At 32.7% G+C, this 23,343-nt stretch overlaps 1 protein-coding gene across 2 annotated transcripts in view; it reads right to left on the bottom strand.

Annotated features, from left to right (window-relative positions):
- Positions 1-465: 465 nt before the first annotated feature.
- SI (sucrase-isomaltase) overlaps positions 466-23,343 on the bottom strand; it is a 71,002-nt gene continuing 48,124 nt past the window's right edge. For both annotated transcript variants that reach the window (XM_087817916.1, XM_016215719.2), the window contains 15 exons: positions 23,167-23,229; positions 22,038-22,154; positions 20,521-20,608; positions 19,446-19,584; positions 16,253-16,386; positions 15,230-15,264; positions 15,028-15,144; positions 11,555-11,703; positions 9,673-9,757; positions 9,534-9,590; positions 8,800-8,924; positions 6,346-6,434; positions 3,051-3,100; positions 2,636-2,803; positions 466-534 (listed from right to left, as the gene is read on the bottom strand). In XM_087817916.1, the coding sequence (XP_087674042.1) occupies positions 466-534; positions 2,636-2,803; positions 3,051-3,100; positions 6,346-6,434; positions 8,800-8,924; positions 9,534-9,590; positions 9,673-9,757; positions 11,555-11,703; positions 15,028-15,144; positions 15,230-15,264; positions 16,253-16,386; positions 19,446-19,584; positions 20,521-20,608; positions 22,038-22,154; positions 23,167-23,229 (1,485 nt within the window). The remainder of the gene's footprint in view (positions 535-2,635; positions 2,804-3,050; positions 3,101-6,345; positions 6,435-8,799; positions 8,925-9,533; positions 9,591-9,672; positions 9,758-11,554; positions 11,704-15,027; positions 15,145-15,229; positions 15,265-16,252; positions 16,387-19,445; positions 19,585-20,520; positions 20,609-22,037; positions 22,155-23,166; positions 23,230-23,343) is intronic.

The following is a 23,343-nucleotide window of genomic DNA, read 5'->3' as shown; positions in this document are numbered from 1 at the left end:
GTCTTAGTTTTTGTTTTCCAATTAAATGCACTTAGTAAGAAATAATTAAATCTGGTGACAATTGTTGGAACATAACAAATCTACAAAACACTGAAGAAAATATTATATACAATTAAACAAAAAATTCACTTAATTTAAAAAATCACGTTTTTATTATATCTTAGTTACACACATATATTTAATAACTAGTTTACAGTTTTATCTGAAACTTATCAAGGGTAATAGAACTATTTAAATCCTAATTAATATGTTTAAAAATGATTCTAGGCCAAATTAATATAACAAAATTATTTATTCACTTGTAATATTATTCGTAATTCATTTTGTACAATAACTTTAGATTGACTTTACGAAAATCATATTTTATAGAATGTAAGAAACCAATGGAGAGGAAAGTTTATAAGTGGAGTAAAATGTAAATCCAGATGTTAATATCCTTTTGGCAACTGGAATTCATGATGATCTTCACGACCAATTGATTTCTATTGGTTCATCTAGAACAACATTATTCACTGTCAGATTGATATTTAATATCTAAAAAAAAAAGAAAAATGGCAATTAATTATTTAATCAGAATCATTACTTTAACAAAGGCTATATATCCATAAATAAATAAATGTTCTCTAAGTAAACAAGGTATATTTTATCTTTATTTTTCATTTTGATGAATTTTTATTTCAGAGATTTCACAACCATTTCAGAAATAATCTCACCCAAATCATCGATTATTTGGATGATGAATATAAATCCCAGAGAGGTGGGATGTTTCTCAAAAGACAGTGAACTACTAGGACTGTTAACCAATTATATTGACTTGTATTACTTAACTTTTCTCCATGGCTCCTACACATGGAGTTATTCATACTTGCACTTACATAAATCTCCATGCTTCCCACCCTCAAATATTATCTAGTCATTTACACACAACATTTAGATTAGAAATATGTTTCTTTTACATCAAACTCAAAAGGCTTTAGGATGCTGAATTTATTGCCAATGACTTCAATTTTGTGTGTGTTATTTTTTTCATGAGAAAGAATCTCAGACCACATAGGGACTAATTTTGGAAGTGACCAATTAAGCAGCTGAGGACAAACAATCATCTGTAACAGTTTTATATGATGATATCAGTAAACCTTATCACTGCTGCTTTTTGTCCACTACTCTCTATGTCTTAGCTCAGAAAATTTGGATTCAGTCATCAATTATCCAACACTGTTCAGCTGACTGTGTTTCGCTTATTTTTATAATGAAAATTGTGAGCTTTATTTTTTTGTTATTGTAGTAGTATACAAAGAGACAGAAAATAAATAGAGCAAGCCATTCTTTTTTGATCTGTTGAACATTATTAGGCAGTTCAACAAATCTGATTTCTCACTGTGACTGATAACCACTGACTATTCCTGGGGAATTAATTTTTCTTTTCCTGACTGTTTCTTGGTCTGCCATATAAGTCCACTGATGATCAGTGATTCCCTTACATTAGAATTTTAAAAACCAGTAAAACTTTATAAAGAAGAAAACTGAGATTGAGGCTCTTGGATACCAATTTTTATTTTACCAAGGAAGGACATTAAATATACAAACCTCTAATTTCCCAAACTTTATATAATTAAAAAAATAAAAGCATTTTAATTAAGTACTTTAATTAAGACTGTTTCATGTGAAAGGGAAACCCCACTTGACTACAAAACAACAGTAACAATAAGACAGTTTCAATTGGATAAAATGTCCCCTCAGATGATGTTTAACCCTCACATCCTAAAAAATCTATGAGGACCTAAGACTGTGTCCAAGACACGATTGTTCATTTTTAAGTTGAAGTCAGCCAAAGAACTGGCTATTGAGTAAGTTAAATTCATGTGAGTGACCAACTGATTAATAGCTAGTTGTTTCCATCCAACTTTCCTCAAACCAGTATGTGGACACATGTACAGTTTTAGTAGCGCAGGTGTAGCCTTAAACTTAGATCAAACAATTGTAACAGTTAGTTGGTTTCTAGAACATATGTGTTTTTTTAAATCAAGCTTTACAGGATAATTCATAGAAATTAGAATTGGAAGGGACCTAAGAGATTATTTATTTGGACATTCTCATTTTATTGAAAAGAAAACAAGGCCTAAAATTATTTGATCAGAATAAAAAGCTAATTGCTGGCAGCAAGGGAACTTTAACACAAAAATCCTGACTCCTTATTCCATCCATGAAGCACAGCTCATAAACCTGTACGTCAAATTATGCACTAATGATAAGACAGTTTTATTAATTTTGCAAGAGTTTTCAAATATGTTTTATCTAAGACATATTAAAAGTTGAAGTGAAGATACTTTATTTTTTATGAAAAAAAAAATTTGAGGCACTTTACTATACATAGTTGACAATGATTTAGAGGTTTAAGGTAAATTTAATCTTGCTTTAATTATGTTAAGACAATTTTAAAATAAATGCTATTAAATTAATTTGTATGACAGGTTACCAAGGACGATATGAAAATAGATATGGATGTTCAATGAGAATAAATAAGAAAGGTTATAGTTGACCCATAATTATGTTCCTTTAGGGCTGAGAAATAAAAGACATCTATGTAGATATTTTAAATTGCTTCATTTAAAAAATATTTTCTTACATCACTTACCTTCATATTTGGTTCATAAGTAAATTTAAGTGACTCTTTATTTCCTTTATATATGAGATTAACCTCATTAACAGAAATCGTTCCTATACCCCATATGTTGATGAATCCTAGCCTCATTTCATTTGTGTTTATGTAACCACTTTTCAATATAGTGCTTGTCAAGGTGGTCTACAAAGACAAAGAAATAATTTAAATGGTTAATTTGGGGGGGAAATTTAAACTTTAAAACATATATATTTGTTAAACCAAGATATATTCTATAGTACAGCAAGTTGTTTATTCATATATTTGAAGTAAGGTACATTAAAATACTAAATATAAAACATGTAAATACAAAATAAATATAAAATATGGTATAAAACTTCAAATATTACTTAACAAAATTTCATATAAATAATCTAAAATGAATACACACCTTGTTTAAATTAAATTGTACCAAGAAATATAGGTCTTTTTCATAGGTGTCTGTAAAAAAAAATAAAAATGATATATTTATATTTACAAAGAAGAATAGCAGTAAATACTAGTATATTTTGCTTCACTTACCCAGTAGAAAGGGTAGCAAAACCATCATTGCATTATATTTAACTTGTTCAAACACAGTCCAAGGAGCACTAAATATGAAGGATGAGTCACCAGAAAGGGTTCTAAAACATAGGGTTTATTTCCATCTCTATATATAAAATATAATTGTCATATTTAAAATTAACTTGAAAAATAACATCACAGCCATAATGTATGAAGTGCTTACTACTTGTCAACTTCTAAGTTTTTTATCACACTACTCTGAAGTATGTATTATTATTATTCCCACTATATAGAAGATGAAAGTGAGTCCCAGAGAAGTTAAATAAATGTCCAAAAGTGAAGCAACCAATTACAGATGCTCCTTTACTTACTATGTGGTTACATCCCAATAAACCCATCAGAAGTTGAAAATATAGTAAGTCTAAACTGCATTTAATAGACCTAATCTAAGAACAGCTTCACTTCGCCTAGCATGCCTTAAACATGCTCAGAACACTTATATTAGCCTACAGTTGGGCAAAAATCATCCAACTCAGAGCCTAGTTTAAAATAAAGTGTCGAATTCTGAAATTTATTGAATATAGAAAACACAAAACAATATCAAAAAACACTGGCAACGGTACACTGCAAAGTAGTGGTTGTTTATCCTAAGGATAGCAGGAGCCGTGGCTCTCTGCCACTGCCCAGCATCACAAGAGAGTATCATACAGGCTATCACTAGCCTGGGAAGATATCAAAATTCAAAGAGTGGTTTCTGCTGAATGTGCATCCCTTTCATACCATTCTAAAGCTGAAAAATCTTAAATTGACACATCTTTCAGTCAGTAACCATCTTCATTACCAAGATCTGGAATTAAGTCCTGTTTCACTGACTGCTAAGACTGTTCCTACATAAAACCCAAAAAGCGTAAGACAGAAAGTCAAAAGTAGAGTCAAATGGATGATTGAAACAAGTGTTAGGATAACATTGAAAAAGCAACACGTTTTAAACATTTTTTTTTTTAATATATCTTTATTGATTTCAGAGAGAGGAAAGGAGAGGGGGAGAGAGAGATAGGAACATCAATGATGAGAGAGTCACTGATCGAGCCTGGAACCCGGGCATGTGCCCTGACCGGGAACCGAACCCCAATTGCCTGGATCCTAGGTCAACACTCAACCTCTGAGCCATGCCCGGCTGGGCAAAAAAGCAACACGTTTTAATATCCTTTTCCACGTATACATGCCAGCACTGTAGTTAGTAACTTCTGAAAATTGCTTAATGTACACAAATTTCAAAATAAGTCTGTTTTTATTTATCTTGAATTTTCTTTGAAAGAAAGAATATGTCAGCAAATAATAATATTCCCTAAAATCTGAACGTACTTAAAGGAGGAAATCATTTAGATGGGTATCTAGCAACTAGATTGCAAGCTTGCTGGGACAGAAAACTGCTTTGAAGATTCTGATCTAATAAGTGCAGACTCTAAGCATTTATTGTGCATTGCTGCTATTTACTCAAAACATTACAGACTTTTAAATGTAAAAAAAAAATCTTTATAAATGTACTGAGTTTACAAAATATAACCTAAAAAGTGGATTTAATTGGCCAGAACCATTTGGTTTGCCTCTATGAAGAGATCATAGAGAAATATCTAAATTAAGCTCAGTTACTTTCCAGTGATTTAAAAGAAAATCTGCAACAAAACTTTAATAGGATACAGGTGAGTAGAACCTCAGTTAATGTGTTAATGAAGGTCAGGGCTCTACAAGCATAGAATTATTATTTTATTTTAAGAATCTTGCTTACTACAATATTATTCTTTTTTTAAAAAAATATATCTTTATTGATTTCACATAGAGAAAGGGAGAGACAGAGAGACAGAAACTTGAATGATGAGAGAGTCGTCATTGATTGGCTGCCTCCTGCACCCAGGCATGTGCTCTGACTGGGAATCGAACTGCAATCTCCTGGATCCTAGGCCAATGCTCAACCGCTGAGCCATGCCCAGCCGGGCTACAATATTATTCTTATACAAACTTTCTAATATATTTTATTTACTCATAGGTTCCTATTTATTATGGTTGAAGAATATTAACTATGATTTACCTGAAATGATGAAAGATATATGTCTTTGCTATTAATGAAAAATCTCTCATCTGTGCATGATTTATTTAAACTGCAGTGAACAGCCCATGAGAACTTCAGCTCCAGACAGATGTTAGTTTTATGAGTAAGGTTTTATCAAGAGAATCTTTAGAATGCCCATCTAGTAGAGCTAGTGTTGTAAACCTAATCCTCTACCAGTATGATAATCACCTTGGAGCATTTTACTGCAAGACAGATTCTTGGGCCTCTCCCCAAGTAATGAAATTTGAATAGGCCCCAGAATCTATATTCTTTTTCTCAACTGATTTTATTGAGGTGACATTGGTTAATAAAATTATACAAGTTTCAGGTATACGGTTCTACAATATGTCATCTGTGTATTGTATTGTGTGTTTACCACCCCAAGTCAAGTCTCCTTCCATCACTATTTACCCCCCTCTCCCTTTACCTTCTTCAGAATCTGCATTCTTTAGAAACCACCCCAGGTGATTCTGGTAACAATGGTCAGCAGAGCACACACTGCTAAAAGTTTAGCAGTTCAGTTTGGTCTTGAGGAATAGTCATAGAGTAAACATAAATTTAAGTTTAAATCCTTAAACTTTTCATGTCAAAAATACTGGATATTAAAAATAAAAAATAATACAACATAGCTGTAAAGTACAGAGGCCAAGCTTGAGTTTTGTTTCTGGAATATCTCATGTTTTAGAGGCACCCTTATGCATCAATAGTACATACATATGGAACAGAGCTTTTCAGCCCAGTTGACCTCATACATAGTGAATGGCTATCATGTAAAAAGCAGTGGACTAGCCTCTAGAACAAAAATGATCCATATACAATCCCTGCCTATGGAGATCTCCTAGCTATCCAGACATTTAGCATAGAGGTTAACTGTATTTAGAATAAGAAGAAATTATTTAAATATTTTAACACTATTTTAAAAATTAATTCAACTATTTATTAAACTATTTTAGCTTTGAATAATATTATTTGATTTTTATTAAGCCCCCAGAGTACAATAATAAGAAATATATAAGTAATGTGATAACATGGATGTCATCAATTACATTTATCTAATGAATGGAGCTCTCACCTATAGTCTCTCCATCATCCCAAAACAGAGATCCTTGTGCCATCTGGTTATCATCTGCAGCAACAATGAGTTTCATGTAATTCTGTCGACTATAAGGAAGAAACATTATTTTATCAATGTTTATACAGTCGCACATGTGTTGTTCTGATATGACATCCATATATACAGCCAAGGGAACACAACTAAGAATATCAATTAAGGGAAATGCAAACTGTTTAGACAAAGAAAATAAAGCACTTTACTTTTTCTTACGAGTTTATGGGAATGACATAAACCATAAAATTCTTGATATTTAATAAAAATATCATGCATGCCTTTTGATCTCAAGGGTTTACCTACTGTAATAAATCAGAAATGGCCTCATGAATAATAATTAAGACCATATTAAGTTTATTGGTGTATGTATTCTTACTGGTAATCCTGTCATTGATCATTAAACATGAAACTTTTAACATCATTTTTTATCTCTTATGTCTTCCTCTAATTTCCATATATATACATATATATATGATAATTCAGTGATATATATATCACTGAATTATCATTGGCAGTTGTTAATAAGAATGTGGAGAGTAGCCAGCAAGTTGTAAGTCCTGTCACTGGAGTAGACGATACCTCTCATGCTTGTGGCTACATAGGCCTGTCTGGGAACTAAATATCTGCTTCCATTGTACAAGAGAGTGGTTTGACAGCCTCATATTGCTAAGGAAAGATTTCTCAGACAAATTATGCTTATCTGCCTTTTCCAATCACAAACATTGAAGGTTGTACTGCCATGGATGTCTCCTAAAATATCAGAATATCTAAAATTTAAACCTTCATAGCAATTTGATATTTTCCATGTAAAAAATGTTAGCATGTCTTAGCATGAATATATGTATGTATTTCAGTTCACTTTACTGGGGTAAAAGATAAGTGTTATTAGCAACATTAAAACTCTGGTTTAACCCACAGTTTTCCAACATATTTAAAAACAGATTAAAAAGAATTTCACAACTTATACTCTACATAAAGGGTGGAGCAAAAGTAGGCTTACAGCTTTGGTATGGAAAATAATAGGAAAATAAATAAATAATGATACAAGAATAAACTCTGTGTTTTGTGTACTCACCACTATAAACCTACTTTTGCCTCACCCTGTATATCCTTAAACCCAAGATCCAATACTTTACCTCCAACACGCACGCACGCACGCACACACGAAATAGCTTCTCTTTTCTCTCATAACAAAAAGGATTCAAGGAACACCTTGAATGGTTCCCTCCATGAAGCCTTAATTTTTCACATAAAATTGTTTTTCTTATCTTTAATTGATATCAGGGTAGAATATTGATAGAAATTTATCTAAATAGTTCCAGAAAATAGAAAGAGACCGTTCATACCAATTGGGGCTGTGAGCATGCAGATGACCAAGAGAGTGGATACAGTGTGAAGAGAAGAGAGAGAAGGACGGGGTCCTCTAAAGTCTGAATATCTAAGCAGGAATTCAGGCAGTTGAAACAGAGACACTGTGGCAGTCCCAGAGGCACAGTTTGGACATATTGCTGAGTGAGGGATAAAATACCAGGTAGGGGTTTCTGGGGCAAAGAAGAGAGGAGAGTCTTATCCAGATGATCATTTATGAATGACAATGGATAGAAAAATCTGAATTATCTTTATCTTTTTATGGGACCAGGCTACTAAGAGATGCATCTGGTTCTTCTCTGGGCAGCAGTGGACTTAGCAGTTTGAATGAGTAGTGAAATCATCAATGGGTATCCCCATTTTCATATTGACTAAAGTGAGTCAAAGAATATTTCACAGGACTGAAGAGGGAGGCAGAGAAAGGGGAACAAAAAAAACTGAAGAAAAGAGAAATCCTCTAAGCAAAATTTGCTTAAAGTTTTAAAAAGGTTTATTTAAAATCATGTTCATGAAGTAACATGATTTCTTCCACATGTCAGAGTCAGGAAAAAGAAAAAGAGGGCTTAGGTAAGGAAGCCATTTACACTGAATGACGTTCATTGTCAATGCCTTTGCATATTTATACAGAAGACATTAAGTTTTAGTTGGTATATTAATCTGATAAACTTTCTTACTATAAGAGGGAATATCATGTTTGAAACACGTTTACTTACAGTCCGTAACAACAACAACAACAACAACAAAATGAGTTTCCTTGAGCTTAGAGTTCCTAAGCTGTGACACAAACTTCCAACTTGTGCAGCATCTTTTGGGCCACTCCATGTCACCCCCATGGGACTTGGGGGACAGAGAAAACTGAAGCAAAAATGAAGGTCACATTTCTTGGTATACCATGAGTAAAAAAGGCTTTGCTTCTGACCCAGCTCCGTGAAACCAGCAGGCTAACTTGTAAGCTTGGATGTAGGAAAGAATCTCAAACCCTTCCCAATCCTTGGCAATTCTAGCTGATGTCTCTTAAACTTTAATCTGAATTCTGTAAACACTGTTTACCTGTGAAACGTGTTTAGATCAGGCTCTTGACATGGCAGGATGTAACCACCACGAACATGAAGGTTAATTTTATCGAAGGGAGCATCAAACTCCTTAAACGTTCCTCTGACACCAATATCTTGCCCCTGGAAATGACAGGGTTGGGAGGAAGAAAGAAAGCAGCAAGAAGTGGAATTATTAGCGATATTGCAACTCGAGGGGGCACATTTATAAAATCAAATGACACACTTTCCACTTTAAAATAAAGACAAACATTTATTCAGAAGACCATGCTGCTTAAAGCATATACTCAGGCCTTGGTTCAATGGTAGCTTTGAAAGTAATTTACAACTACTTATTTTTGTGGTGCTCATATGGTGCAGAAAATGTACGGACTTTTGAAAGGTCACAAAAGCTCTTCCTGACTGCCACATACATTATTCTGGGGAGGACTGAATTAATCATTACCTTTAATGATCTTGTTGCATAGCCAATGAAGGGCAATGACCTTTAGGTGAACAATGTGTACTGCCCATGTTTATTTGGTAAAATAAATCAATGACGACATAAGCAACTATGGAAGAATAAATTAATTCTCTTTCACTGTGTGTTCCTTTGATTCAGATATAATTAGCAAAAGCACTTCACTCATTTTAAGTAGAAAGTAAACCAGATCTATCATTAATGAAAAGATTGTGATCAAACTTAAACTCATTTCTGTTTGGTCAGTTCCCCAGAACTCTTTAATTACTTACCGTATGGTAATCAAACCACCGAGCATTAGGGACGTAGCCTTCTACAACAGTCTTATTCTGGAATTAAAAAATATAGTTATTAACAACATATAAATTAGGAAAAAGTATTTTATGAACAAAAATACGTGGTTGGACTTACAGGTTCCAGTACAGGGGTAACCATAAATGCCGGGCCCCACAAGAACTGCTTGAATACGTCCCAGGTTTTCTTATCATTATAGAACCTTGACAAAATATTTACAAATTGTTTAATCAAATAAGTTTCGTTTTTCTGAATACGATTAAATAAGAATTAAAATCACATTTTTCAGCATGGACTTTTGTGGATTGAAAAGAAAATCAAATTATAAAAACATCAAAAATAATTCTATGACTTGGAATTCAATGTGCCATACTACAATAGTTTACAAGTAAATCTAGACTATGACTAAACTTCCTGACAAAATGTAGAGAATTGTGATTGAACTTGTAAGACCACTGAATGAGAAATTTACTTTGAAGAGAATTCATAGAGGTAAAAAATATTAACTAGGAATAGAACATTAACAAACTAGAAAGCAAAAATTATAAATCCCCTAAAAAAGAAGTGTGAGACAAGCATGCTATAAGCATCTTGATTTGGTAACTTTAAAAAATTGGCTTTTCCTACTTTGATTACAGCTCAGTGAATAGTGGACTTACATGTCCTTAAAGGTTCTTCCAATATGTTGCTAGATTTCTGAATTTGAAATATTAATAGCTGGAAAGTATGGTTTGAGAATAGATACTATTAAATATCCACATTTTTCTCTAATTAAAATGGAAGTGTAATTTTGTGTGTGGGTTTGTTCCTTTGTTTTTGTTTTGTTTTGTTTTACTACAACTGAGATTAATGCCAAAATGGACTTCTGGGTTTACTTTTCCATGTATGTCCCATGGAAGCAAAGGCCCAGGTGTTTTCAACAGGACAAGAGTTTGCATAGTTAATAATAATGTTTCTGGCTGGAGACTCAGTCCAGAGATGATACTTTGTTCTGAAAAGTTAATAGAAAGATGACAAAGGTGGGGGTGGTGGGAGTGTGAAATGAAAGAAACAAAAGATTAATAAAATGTTACCATTAAAATGGTTTAATAAAGTAACTAGAGAGGATAATTTGAATCTAGGAGACTTTTTTTTCTAAACTGGATCTTTCATTATATTAGAATTGAAGGTATATTGATCATGCTGTTATATTTGAAATTTTATCTTGGTCACTACTGTTCAATTTGAGTCAATATATATGCTATGTATTTTTATTGGTTTATTAATAATGAAATATAACAGATCACCTTTTTCAATTACTCTGTTAATATAGGGTACCCAGGAAGCTAATTATACTATGATTGTTTCAAGGGTTTATTTGTATTTTTGTTTGAATGTGTGTTTTGTTTTTTGTAACATCTACAATAAGAATCTTCTTATTTTTGTCTTAAAAATAGAACAGGCTAAAATTTTTGCAACTATGATCCATAGAATAAAATTTCAAGAATTGGCCATATATCAGTTTGAGCTTTAAAAGTGAATCCAAGTAAATTTTCTAAGGAGAATATTAGTCCTGTTCTAAGATATCCTATTAGCACACTTACAGAAAGGGGATAAATCGTTTCAGTTAGGAATGAATATATGGTAGATCTGCTTAACTGCTGTAAACTGCAATTAATTTAATCATAATACAGAAACAATATTACTTATGTAGAAAACTTTTTGAAAATACTAAATGTAATAAGGTATGTAAATCATCTAGAATAATACCTGGTATACAACAGCTATTCCTAAGAAGAACACTTACTTTTTAATAACTAAGTACTTTGTTTCCTTTTTGATAGTGTATATTAATCTATCAGAAGATTTATTTATGGAAATGTTTGTTTACCTAAAATGTAGACTAAAATAACAAAGAAAAAGTTTCTAATTCAAAATATTGTATATTGTACTAAAATATATTATTCAGTAAATTAAATGAAAGCTATCTGTCCATGGTAGGAAAAAAATTTGCACTTACTCATGCAAAAGAGGTCGTATAACAGTGCCACCATGAGCATGAATCTCATGCATCTGTGTATAGAAGTAGGGCAATAAAGTGTATCTTATATTTAAAATGTTCCTTGACATTTCAGAAAAAGTTTGATTCCAGGAAGCAGGATCTTGTCTCTGAAATAAACCAAATTGAAATAGTTGTAAACTTTTGCTTTTGTTTAAAACGTAATTTTGAAATGTGTATTTGGAGAATAAAAATAAGGAATAATATTAATTCATTGTCATGTGCAATACACTATAGTCACAAACATCTTTTGCAATAATGTTTCTATTTCATACAATGTTAACATTTTAATATGAAAAAGGAAGGTTAAGTCCCTGGCTTGAGTTAGGTTTATGTTATCATATGTAAAGAGCAGTTCACATTTGAATAGGTGACAAATACTTTGTTAACTATGATGATACACAGTATACAGGTGAAAAGTCTCAGAGAGAAATGAAATGCTACCCAAAAATGGATTGAAACAGCCCGGTCGGGCATGGCTCAGCAGTTGAGCATCCACCTAGGATCCAGGAGATCATGGTTCGAAATAAATAAAGACATGCCGAGCCCATCATGGTAACCCTGCACATTGTGTGTTCTCATGAGACATAAATAAATTTTGGTACTAAAGAACTAATTACATATGAGGAACAAAAGACCTAATTAATGTTGGACAAGAAAGAAAGAATATGCCCAAGTCTATTTTAGAATACACAATCCAGCCCGGCCAGGCGTGGCTCAGCGGTTGAGCATTGACCTAGGATCCAGGCGATCGGGGTTCGATTCCCGGTCAGGGCACATGCCCGGGTTGTGGGCTTGATCAATGACTCTCTCATCATTGATGTTTCTATCTCTCTCTCTCCCTCTCCTTTCCTCTCTCTGAAATCAATAAAGATATATTTAAAAAAAAAAAAAAAGAATACACACTCTAGGTAAAAAGACTAAAATTAATACTTGAAAGATTGAAAGTCTGTTAAAAAATGTTATTGCACTAACTGTGCAATAACTAATCACAGTTAAGGTGATTAGTATTTTATATTTCATTTTTACCCGGGAACAAACAAGGCTGCCACATAACTCCAGAGGCAGCACTTTCAATGTTTTTTGTTGATATCAACAGAAATAGGGCCCTTAAGAGCTGTGTCATATCTATGAAGATTCCCACTTTTTCTAGACTTCAGGAGTAAGAATGCTTGAATGATGCTGAGTATTATTACTGGTATTTGTAATGTTGAAATAGGCATGTACTTAAAAATTAGAAGTTCCAAGAACTACTAAGCTATATCTGACCCTATTACTAGTTTCAAAGTCAAGTATGAAGAAAGAGATAAAGTTCCCTTCTGTTGCTTATTGACTTCATCAATGTCATTTAACTGTCAACATGTTGATACATATATAAACCTGTAATTCTAAACCACACATTCCTAAATTCAATTATATTCCCTCATAATTAAACTTAAACTGAGCCTTCTGTTTTTCAATTTTTATTTAGAAATACTTCCTTAGTCTTTTTTTTCCCTCTTCCATTTCATCTTCTCAAAAAATCCAGCCACATTTCCATCTTGTGTTCTTTCACTTATTCCCTCCCAGCTGGCCTTCTCTTCCTCAATATCTTTATATTGGTTGCTCTACCCGAAATCAAGCCTCTGCCCTAATGCTAATGTGACAATTCAAGAGGACTCCCCTGATCACCCCTTCTAAAACAGAACCCCCATAAATCTCTATCACTTTAGCCTACTCCATTTTCCTTCATATGTATTTATTTTTACCTGAAATTTTATATAAATATATAAATATAAATATATAAATTATATAAAAATAAGTATAAAAATACAAATAATTATCTATTATCCCTATTCTTCCTATATCATACGAATCTGTAGGGCAAAATTTTGTAAATATTAACTAGTAGACTCTCAATGAATACTTATTAAATGAATCTATGTTCAGGTTTCTATTGATTCATACCTCACTTTGCTAATATTACAGCTTTCTAAATTGCATTTTTGATAACAAGTTTTCCTGTTAAATATTCCTATTCCAAGTTATGTCTTTATTGTCCAACTTTCAAATTCTTCCAAAATATGGTCCCATACTGTTTTTCTACCTAGATTTTCATTTTCATTTTCTAAAGCAAATCCTCCCCTCTAATCTGAATAAATTTCCCAAGAGTGACACAAAGATTTCAAGCACATGGTGAACTCTGCGATTCAATCACCATGGCTAGAACTCGGCCTTTAAAGACCAGCTCTGTCTACAACCATCCATAAGGTGCTTTTGATAATTTCTTTCCTCTGTACATTTTCCCTGAAAGTCAGTATCACAGAGTTTAGTGCTTAAACACTGGCTACAATCGTTCATATTTTTCCAACATTTTTAGTATTGCCTCCCCTCTTATTCAAAAGTTCCTCCCTACAATTTAGTATATATTTGTCACTACACAGAAATAAGTTCTAATGATTCCCTTTTCCTTTTTCTCCCTCCATTTCTCAACTCACAGTTTTAACATATGCCTTTTAAATCTTCCCATTTCATGATACTAGTATTTCAAATGGCTTTCACTAATTATTTAGTATGAAGCGGATTTTCTTTTTTTTCTTCTTTTCACTGTTGAGAGTATTACAAATGTCCCTCTCCCCCACCCCTTTAACCCCCTCCACACATCTCCCACCCCTCCCCAGGCCCCTGTCTGTCCATTGTCTGAGTCCATGGGCTGTTCATAAATACTTACAAGTTCTTTGGTTAATCTCTCCCAGCCCCCGCCTTCCCTCTAAGATCTGTCGGTCTGTTCCATACTTCCATGTCTGTGGTCCTATCTTGTTCGTCAATTTATTCTGTTCCTTAGATTCCACATCTGAGTGAGATCATGTGGTATTTGTCTTTCTCTGCCTGGCTTATTTCACTTAACATAACCCTCTCCAGGTCCATCCATACTGTCCCAAAGGGCAAGAGATCATTCTTTTTATAGCTGCGTAGTATTCCATGGTGTAAATGTACCACTGCTTTTTTATCCACTCATCTACTGATGGGCACCTGGGCTCTTTCCAGGTCTTAGCTATTGTAAATAATGCTGCTATGAACATAGGGGTGCAGATATTCTTTCTGATTGGTGTTCGGGATTCTTAATGTGGGAATTAGAAGATATGATAGAAGCTGATTTTCTTATTGTTCCATTCTGGTTTGGAAGAAGTTTCAGAGGCAATTTTTTTTCCTGACTACTCCAAAATTATACAGAACAGCAGTAAGTATGCCAGCTAATCATGTCTTGAACCCAAAAGTATAAACGAGTAACCCAAGTCAGAAATTTTTCAAAATGATAGGCTTAGAGGTCCTCAGTCAATGTACAGAAGTTCAAAGCATTCACTGGGAAATCAGCGAGGTAGAGTGAATTATATTTAAAAACATGTATGTTTACTGGGTGGAAAGGAAGGAAAGTAAATGCAGTAATTACATACCCTAGTGCCCGCAACATTGTGATTTCGTGAGTATGGATAAAATGCTCCAAGTTGCATCCAGCGGGCACAGAGGTGATAGTTCGAATCATTGAAAAAACCACAGATATCTGCTCCAGTCTAAAATACAGTGTTATATTTAATTACTTTTAAGTTTGTTCTTTAATATTTAGAAGTTATAAAGATAAAAGGAATAGTTACTTACATATGATATTCCAAAGAGACTAAATTCCATCATACCTAAAAAATTAGAAAAATAATCTTAGGAAGCTGCAGTTGCACATTTATTTTGATATTTTTTTAATTTATAAAGATGTTCCATTTCTAATTCCAACCTCTAATTCAATAAAAAAATTTTTTCAGATTATTAACATACCTTTCTATCATTTCTTTTTATAATTTTCATAGTTTTTAACTTTATAGTGTTAATGACATTATAAAAATAAAGCACAATATGCTTCCTTAACAGTTTTAAGACAACATATTTAGGGCACAAAATTGTTATGAATACATTATAGTATGAGAAGAAAGTGGTGGTGGTTTCATTGGTTTCATTTTTATAATAAAAGGCTATCTCTGTAATTATTTAATGATAGGTTTTATCATTTGAAACAAATTTGAGTTATTTTTATTAAAATCTAAGGAATGATCACTTTAATAAAGCAGAATGTGTGTGATTTCCCAGCTCTTCTTTAAAGGAATGTTTCTAAGCATTAAGTGTTTTCCTTGAATCTTAAATGAATAATAAAGCATTTTTAAGACTAGATCTCACACAGAAAAGTATCCTTTTGCCCTTTAAATGATAATGTCTGATTTACTATTTATCCAACCATTGCCAGAAAACTCTTTCTAAATTTGGTTTAAAATGGCTCATTCTTCAGCATCTATAAGTGATTCCTGTTCCCTAGAATCTAGAATGTCCACCCATTTCTATTCTTAGCTTGTTATCTTCGCCGGCTGCTGCCCTTTCAAACCAGGGAACTGAAACAAAAAGTGGTAAAATTATTTTCTATAAATAAACTAGTCAGAAATCATTAGTTCCTATACAGCACCCCAAACCCTGTTTTCTGACCCACTGCATTATCATGGTGTTATTTGTCCTAAAAGGTGACACCAAAAGCCTATTTTTGAGATGCACTTTTAAAGTAATATGAACAAACACTAGAAAATGCAAATACCTGATAGAAAACTCAAAAGAATAACAATAAAGATGGTGACTCTTACATACCAATGATCGACTTGTCCAAGTTGTCCCATTGTGCATAGTTGTCTCCAAGCCAGTGTCCCCCCCATCGCCCAGAAGTTGGATATGTGGAACGAGATATAACAATTCCTCTTTTGCCAGTGGCCCTCTGCAATGCACTAATGTAAGTGAAGAAGGGTGTGTAAGTCTTTACATTAGGTATTTTCTTCAGATATTTCTACTTACGATCATTTCATTTTAAAAAAAGGATTTGAGCCCAGCAGGTGTGGCTCAGTGGTTGAATGTCAACCTATGAACCAGGAGGCCACTGTTCCATTCCCGGTCAGGGCACATACCCGGGTTATGGGTTCGATCCCCAGTAGGGGGCGAGCAGGAAGCAGCCGATCAATGACTCATCATTGATGTTTCTCTCTCTCTGCCCCTCTCCCTCCCTCTCTCTGAAATCAATAAAAACATTTAAAAAAAAGATTTGAGTTATGGTATCTATGCTGTCTCTTATTACAACTAGCTCTTTATATCTGAGTCTTCTTTCATTACCCTATAAAATCCTCACAGGTGTGAAGGGTATATCTTTCCTTCCTTCCAACATTTACTACATTGACATATGTAAGTGTCCTGCATTTATCTGTTCAATGAATACAAGTTAAGTCAACTATCGGTATTATCAAATCAACTAAACTTTTTTTTTTAATTTTTTGAATGAACTTATTTTAATCTACTTAAATGTGTTCTTGTGAATAAAGTTCTAGCCTCTAACTATTGATTGTTCCAACCCTTCTTAACTGTGACTTGTTAATATGTATTCTTTGTATTACTGTGCAGAAAATACTTGCTACAATATTCTTTGTTTTAGAGGCTAGTTTAAAGAGCACAAGACTTTCCTGGGTCTTAAAAATAAAAGTAACTGTTCTATTTCAAGAATGGAATCTACTGAAAGCCAGATCAAGAGAGTGAATTTTACAAATAAGGTCATTATTTTTATTTTATTTTTCTCTCTTCTTCACTCTGGAGAGTGGCTTTAATGACTTTTTGTGCATTCTAGTGTCAAGAATAATCCATTTCTTTATATTATCTGCATCTCTCTCTCTCCTTAATATTACATTATAGGAGTATCTAAAACAAAAAATTTTTCATGATTTTATTAATTGGAAATAAAATGTTTATTTTTATATTACTCAAAATAAACTGTATATGAATAAGGACTACAGAACTGTCTCAGGGAAATACTTCAAACACCTAATTAGGCAGACTTTACAGCTCACTAACATATTATCAACAGTATCTAATTATTTCTTTGTTATAGCATGGACCACAGTGTGTGTACTATTTGTTTATATATAGAGCTTCTTCCACGAGCCCTTGAGATTCTTGAGGTTAAGGACTTTGTGTTAATCTTTTTGTGCCTCTTACATCTAATACAGTAGTTGGCTTATAATAGTAACTCGAGAAATTTCTTAACTCAACATTTAGAACTTCAATCTGTTTAATTTAAATAACAAACATGATTGAAATCTTTCTGAAGAGTGTTATGGACTAGGGCAAAATGAAGTCTATTAAAGAAATATAAATGACTTTATAGTAAAGGTTATTCTTCATAAGATAGTACCGATATCTTCCTTGTAATGTGTTTTAAGAGTTAAAATGGCCTTAAACATTCCCGAATACCTTTGTATGCCAACTATTTAGAAACTGACCTACATTTTCCTTGACTCTGTTCGTACAACCTTGATAGTTGTAGTGGGACAATAGTCAACTCATTTACATTACTAAGCATCTCACAATGTGAGAAATCATGGCAGATTCCGTAATGTGCTCCAGAAGTTCAATCACCTGCCCCCTGAAGAAAAATATTTTCTTTCAATTTCCCTTAAATTACATACTTTCATCTTAAAATGCATGTTTTGCCAGCAAGGCGAGTCAATTCTCAATATTCTTGTTCTTTTTAATACATATAATTTTATGGTTAAGTGAGGTTAGCGGAGGATAATTGTGCTCCATTATTATATTCCAGTATGGTTAACTGGGGGGGGGGGGGGGGATGTTTTTCCCCAATAAAAGGCATTGCTGAAGACCAGTTTGTTTACTCTTAAGACTGTCATTTCCTAGTCTGTATACTATGTTAGTGTCTCTACATTTGGATTTGATTAACAGATCTGTGGTCATTCATTCATGTAATCATATCTTAAATAATTCACCTATTCTAGGTTGAAAAGAGTTTGGTGCTAGAGATAGGATAAGCATGTCTCACTGAGGAAATATCACCCATACTCTTTAATCCAAACTGATTCTCATTCTTTTATCTACTTCAGTCATATACTAGAGCAGTGGTTTTCAACCCTCAATGCTCATTAGAGGAATTTTTAAAAATTCAGATTCTTAAGCTGTACTACAGACCAATTAAACCAGAACTAAAAATCTCTCGGTGATTATAATGTGTAATTAAGAGCCAGTGTTCTAGAGCTGCCTTTTGCAATACCGTAGCCACTAGTCACATGGGCTTTTTAATAAATCTAGATTTATTAAAATTAAATAAAATTTAAAATTCCATTCCTGAGTCACACTAGGCACAGTGCTCAAAAGAAATATAGTTAGTAGCTACCATATTAGACAACCCAAAATTATAGAACATTTCTATCACTGCAGAAAGTTCTATTAGACAGTGCTCATAAAGAATTGATACTAAAAGAATGATCTGTGTTCCATTATCTTTGGCCTCACATAAAGTTTGTTTCATATGGATATTAAAGTTTGAGAAGCTCAAGGTCATTCACACATACTCTAATTTGCTAATAATGAATTTAAATAACAGATTTAGCTAAGCTTTAATGTCTTAATTAGTGGCATCAAATTATGTATTATTTATTCGTTTATTCATTCAAAACTATTTATTGAACACCTACTATTTGTTAGGTATTTTGCTACTACAAGCTGAGTACATGGTGGGGAACAAAATAATTCAAGATTGTTTTGGAAATGGGGTAAAAATTTAAAACAATGATATAAATGAGAGACAGACAGAGGGAGAGAAAGAGAGAACAGGAGAGGAAAAACGATTATTCTAAGCATCATGAAGGACCAAGTAAGTTACAGAGAACATTGGGAAGAAAAGTGCTACAAAATAAGGACAGCAAAGAAGGACTTTCAAAGTAGGTAAAATTAAATCTAGTATCTAAAAGATATTAAAGAGTCAGAAAGGATAATTATGAACACTGCTTACTCATAAGTAGGTTTCATTTGCGACCATCCATATAGATTGTGAACGTTGTAATGCGAAACCGGCGATCCATCACTAAGTCGCTGCTCGGTTTCCATACACATAGTTCTGGAATGTAATCCCTCAGTTCTTTTTGTGAGTGCTAGAGAGAGAGAAAAAATCAATGAAAAAATACTAATATATTATAAAGCACCCTATATTAAAATGTGTAAAATGCTACTATATATTCTTTTATCCAAAACCATTCATTTTTGCTTTAAACATTTTTTATTTTAACCATTTGTACATCTGCCAATGTTATGACAAATGTAAAAAACAATCTATAATTGTAATTGATACGGTTAACATTGTGACTGAAAAGTATGTGAAGAATTTTACTATCCTCAGTAACAAAAATGTTGCTACTAATTAACATAAATTAAGAAAGCCAGAAAAATAAATGTACTCCTAAATGACCATTATATTTTATTCACTTAGATGAGAAATACTGATTAAATAGATTTTGAAAAATCAATTTAGTAATAGTAAGCCCTGGGAATGAGAACCAACACTATCTTTTGATCCACTTTTTCTCAGTTTAAAATGCATTTTGTTTTTCCCCAGAGCTTTGCCATCACTTCATATTAACAGTTTATGAAGCTGCTGCCCATATAAAAGCATGAGGACAAGCACAAGAGGACTGCACCTTCCCTTCCCACTTCTTGGACAACCAAAGAAGTGTTAGTATTTTATTATTTTTTCCTAGTAAAGAAACATTTTTAAAAATCTCTATAAAACCTTTCTATTTTTTATGGTAAAAAATATTGAGAATTTCCAAATCTGGGAAAATTCTTAATAAAATTAAAGTAACCATTTCAAACAAATTATAAGTTTGTTCATGTAGATAAAACATTGTTTTTTACTCTTCTTCTCCAAACAGTATTAGACAATATTGGCAATGGATTGAAGTGCGGCCCAGTGCGTAGACGGGTAGTGAGAACTGGGAATGTAAACACTGCTCCCTACATCATAAGGTATATAAACCTAATAAATAAATAATAATAACAATAGCCTCAAAGGGAAAGCGACAATACTGTACCTGGGATATAAGGTGGGAAATTTAGCTCTTTACTTCTGCATTGGTAAGTAGTTGCTCCATTTACAAAACTTGATGGTTCATTCATATCCTTTTTAAAAAAGAAGAAAAGTAAACAAACAAATTTGGAACATGTATTCTAATTCAGAGGGCCAATAAGTTAAAGTAGCATATCTGAATAATAACATTCACTATTCTAAAAAGCAAATATATAAGACATGTTAGTGACACTATAGACTTTAGTTTAGCTCAGTGTTTCTTAAATCTTTTATAATTCATTGCCTACTTTCAACAAACATAAAACGTTCCATTTTTCTCTGTAGATATAAAATACACATAAAAGTAATGCTTTTTCTGTTTTCTAAATGTAAAATTATAATAGTGTATATTCTCCTAATGTCCTCTCTTGAACACTCATGCCTTGGAGTCAGGCTTGTATTAATTGATTTTTTAAAATTGGTTTGTGGTTTTTAAATCCATAAGATATAGATAACAAATACAAAAAATTTCAAAGAGTATGTGAGCACACATTTCAGGATCCTACTGCCCGCATATAAAGGGATCATCATCTAAATATATAAATTAGCTACATTTAAAGGTGATTACTCCACCTGAAAACAAGTTTATCTTTCCTGGATCAATATGTCATTCTTGGAGATAGTTTTAATAGAATCACTTATAGTACATAGCTTTATACATGAAATAAACCTGCATTTCCCATTAATTAAGAAAATATGCTTTATACAATTTTATATCCTTAAGTCTTGCACATAACAGCACCTTTTAAAAGGTTTCTTCAATAAAAAATTAAGTAAATTAATGTAAACCTGTTACAAAATCAGCAAAGAAATGCCACCTCCAAAAATCTAGAGAAGTATTATACAAAATCTGTATTAAATATTTACTTGTGGTAAACTTCTTATGCTATCTTAAAATTATATTATTACAAATCTTATTTTAAAACATTTTAAAGTTACACCTAAAAGTAAGAGATTGTTTGAGAAATAAATTCACCTAATTTGTAACAGATTATGATTTGTTACACCATAGACAGTAAAGTGTGAGACTTATACCTACACTGAATGAAAATAAAATAAATATTTATGAGCACTTATGAACAATTAGAAAATAAAGCTATTTTGGTTCCTTGGTCAAGGTGAAAATATTCAACTTGAATATTCAGAAAATAGCATTCATGTACATAAATTGAATTGGTAAACTATCTTAGCAGTCCCTTGAATAACAGTTTTATGAAAAAAACTGAATGAACTAATTTCCACAAAGAATATTTTGTTAACATTATTAGAATTATAATCTTGATTCATTCACACCAGTTGGCTATTGTGTTGGCTGTTGTCATTTTTTTTATGTGGCAATCTAAGGGAGAAGAGGTCAGTGCCCTTGATGAAATAGTGAGGTATCACGTTTTAAAATTTCTTGCGGCACTCCAGTGTACCTGCTGGGACATGCTTTGTTGAAAATCTCTGACTTAGAATATAAATCACTCAAAGTTTACTTACAATCCACAAGCCATCAAACTTCATCTGGTTATTGTAGAAATCTATAATTTCCTGTTCCCACCACTCTGCTGTGGAATTCCTGAAGAAATCTGGAAAAGCTACATGAGCTCTTGTAACCTGTAAAAATAAAATGTATGCCCAGAAATATAAAATCAAAAAGATCATGTGTGCCTAAGTCAGACATGTATCTGTCAGATCCAGAAATTGTAGACAAGTAATAATGAAGGCAGCCTGATATCAACTTCAATTACATAAATGTATATGATTTCCCTCCATGCACCCAGCAGCAATGGGGAGTTAAAATACGGAGACATACAGGGAAAGAGAAAAGAACAGCCTTTGGGCTCCTTTATAGGTTGAAAAGAAACAGTTCAAAATATACAGAAATACACTTTCAGTGCTTCTTAGAGTGATAGGGAAGTTTTACACCCTATCTTTAGAGCCCTCTACTGCAGCTTTACCATTGCAGAGCATGGTCAGGAAGGAAAGTGCTTTGGTTAGGCCTATTTTTCTGACTTTTTAAAAAAATGTGTTTGCCTGGTTTACTGCTTTTCCAGAACCAATGTATCGCTGCACTACCCCAACCATTTATTTTTCTTTCTCACATCCAATCCTCCCCACCCCAGCAGAGAAGAGGTGATTTACTCCTCTCTCTACTAAGAAAATCCTCTACTTGCCAGCCTACCCATGTACATTCCAAAGTCAGAGTGAGTGTGTTGGCAGTAAGTGTGCTCTTCAATAGGCATACAGTCTCAGTTATACAAGATTAGGTCTAGTGATCTGCTGGACAACATTTTCCCTAGCGTAAAGAATGTTGTACTGTGAACTTAAAAATTTAAAAGGGTAGATGTCGTGTTAAGTATTCTTACCACAATAAAGTAATAATAAAAAATTAAGGAATTATTGCTTGCATTAAACGAGATATATAAAATTTCTTAATAGAGTGATTAACACACATTGGTATTAAGAAAAGTAAATAAATTTTATTTAAATATGGTTTGATATAAAGAATTAGAAAATAAGCCATCTACTTTTTTAAGGAAAGTATTTAAACTGCATGGTCAAAGTGATCATTAAATTCATGTGCTGAATTACTTTTAGTTATCTAGTTAATGAATGTAAAACTTACATTAACAGCTTCATCTTCAGTCAGACTTCCATTTATTGTTATATTAGGTAAATCTGGCCAAACCTAACAAAAAAAGAAGAAATTGGAAAACAGTTTAAAATAACTTCAGTATAATATGACTGTTTTGTAAATGAATTATAACAGAGTTTTAGAGGCATATAATAGACTAAAGAGCCT

The sequence above is a fragment of the Miniopterus natalensis genome, chromosome 6 (assembly GCF_054644295.1).
Source record: "Miniopterus natalensis isolate mMinNat1 chromosome 6, mMinNat1.hap1, whole genome shotgun sequence".
In the NCBI taxonomy this organism is placed as follows: domain Eukaryota; kingdom Metazoa; phylum Chordata; class Mammalia; order Chiroptera; family Miniopteridae; genus Miniopterus; species Miniopterus natalensis.
This window is presented reverse-complemented; position numbering and strand designations above follow the sequence as displayed.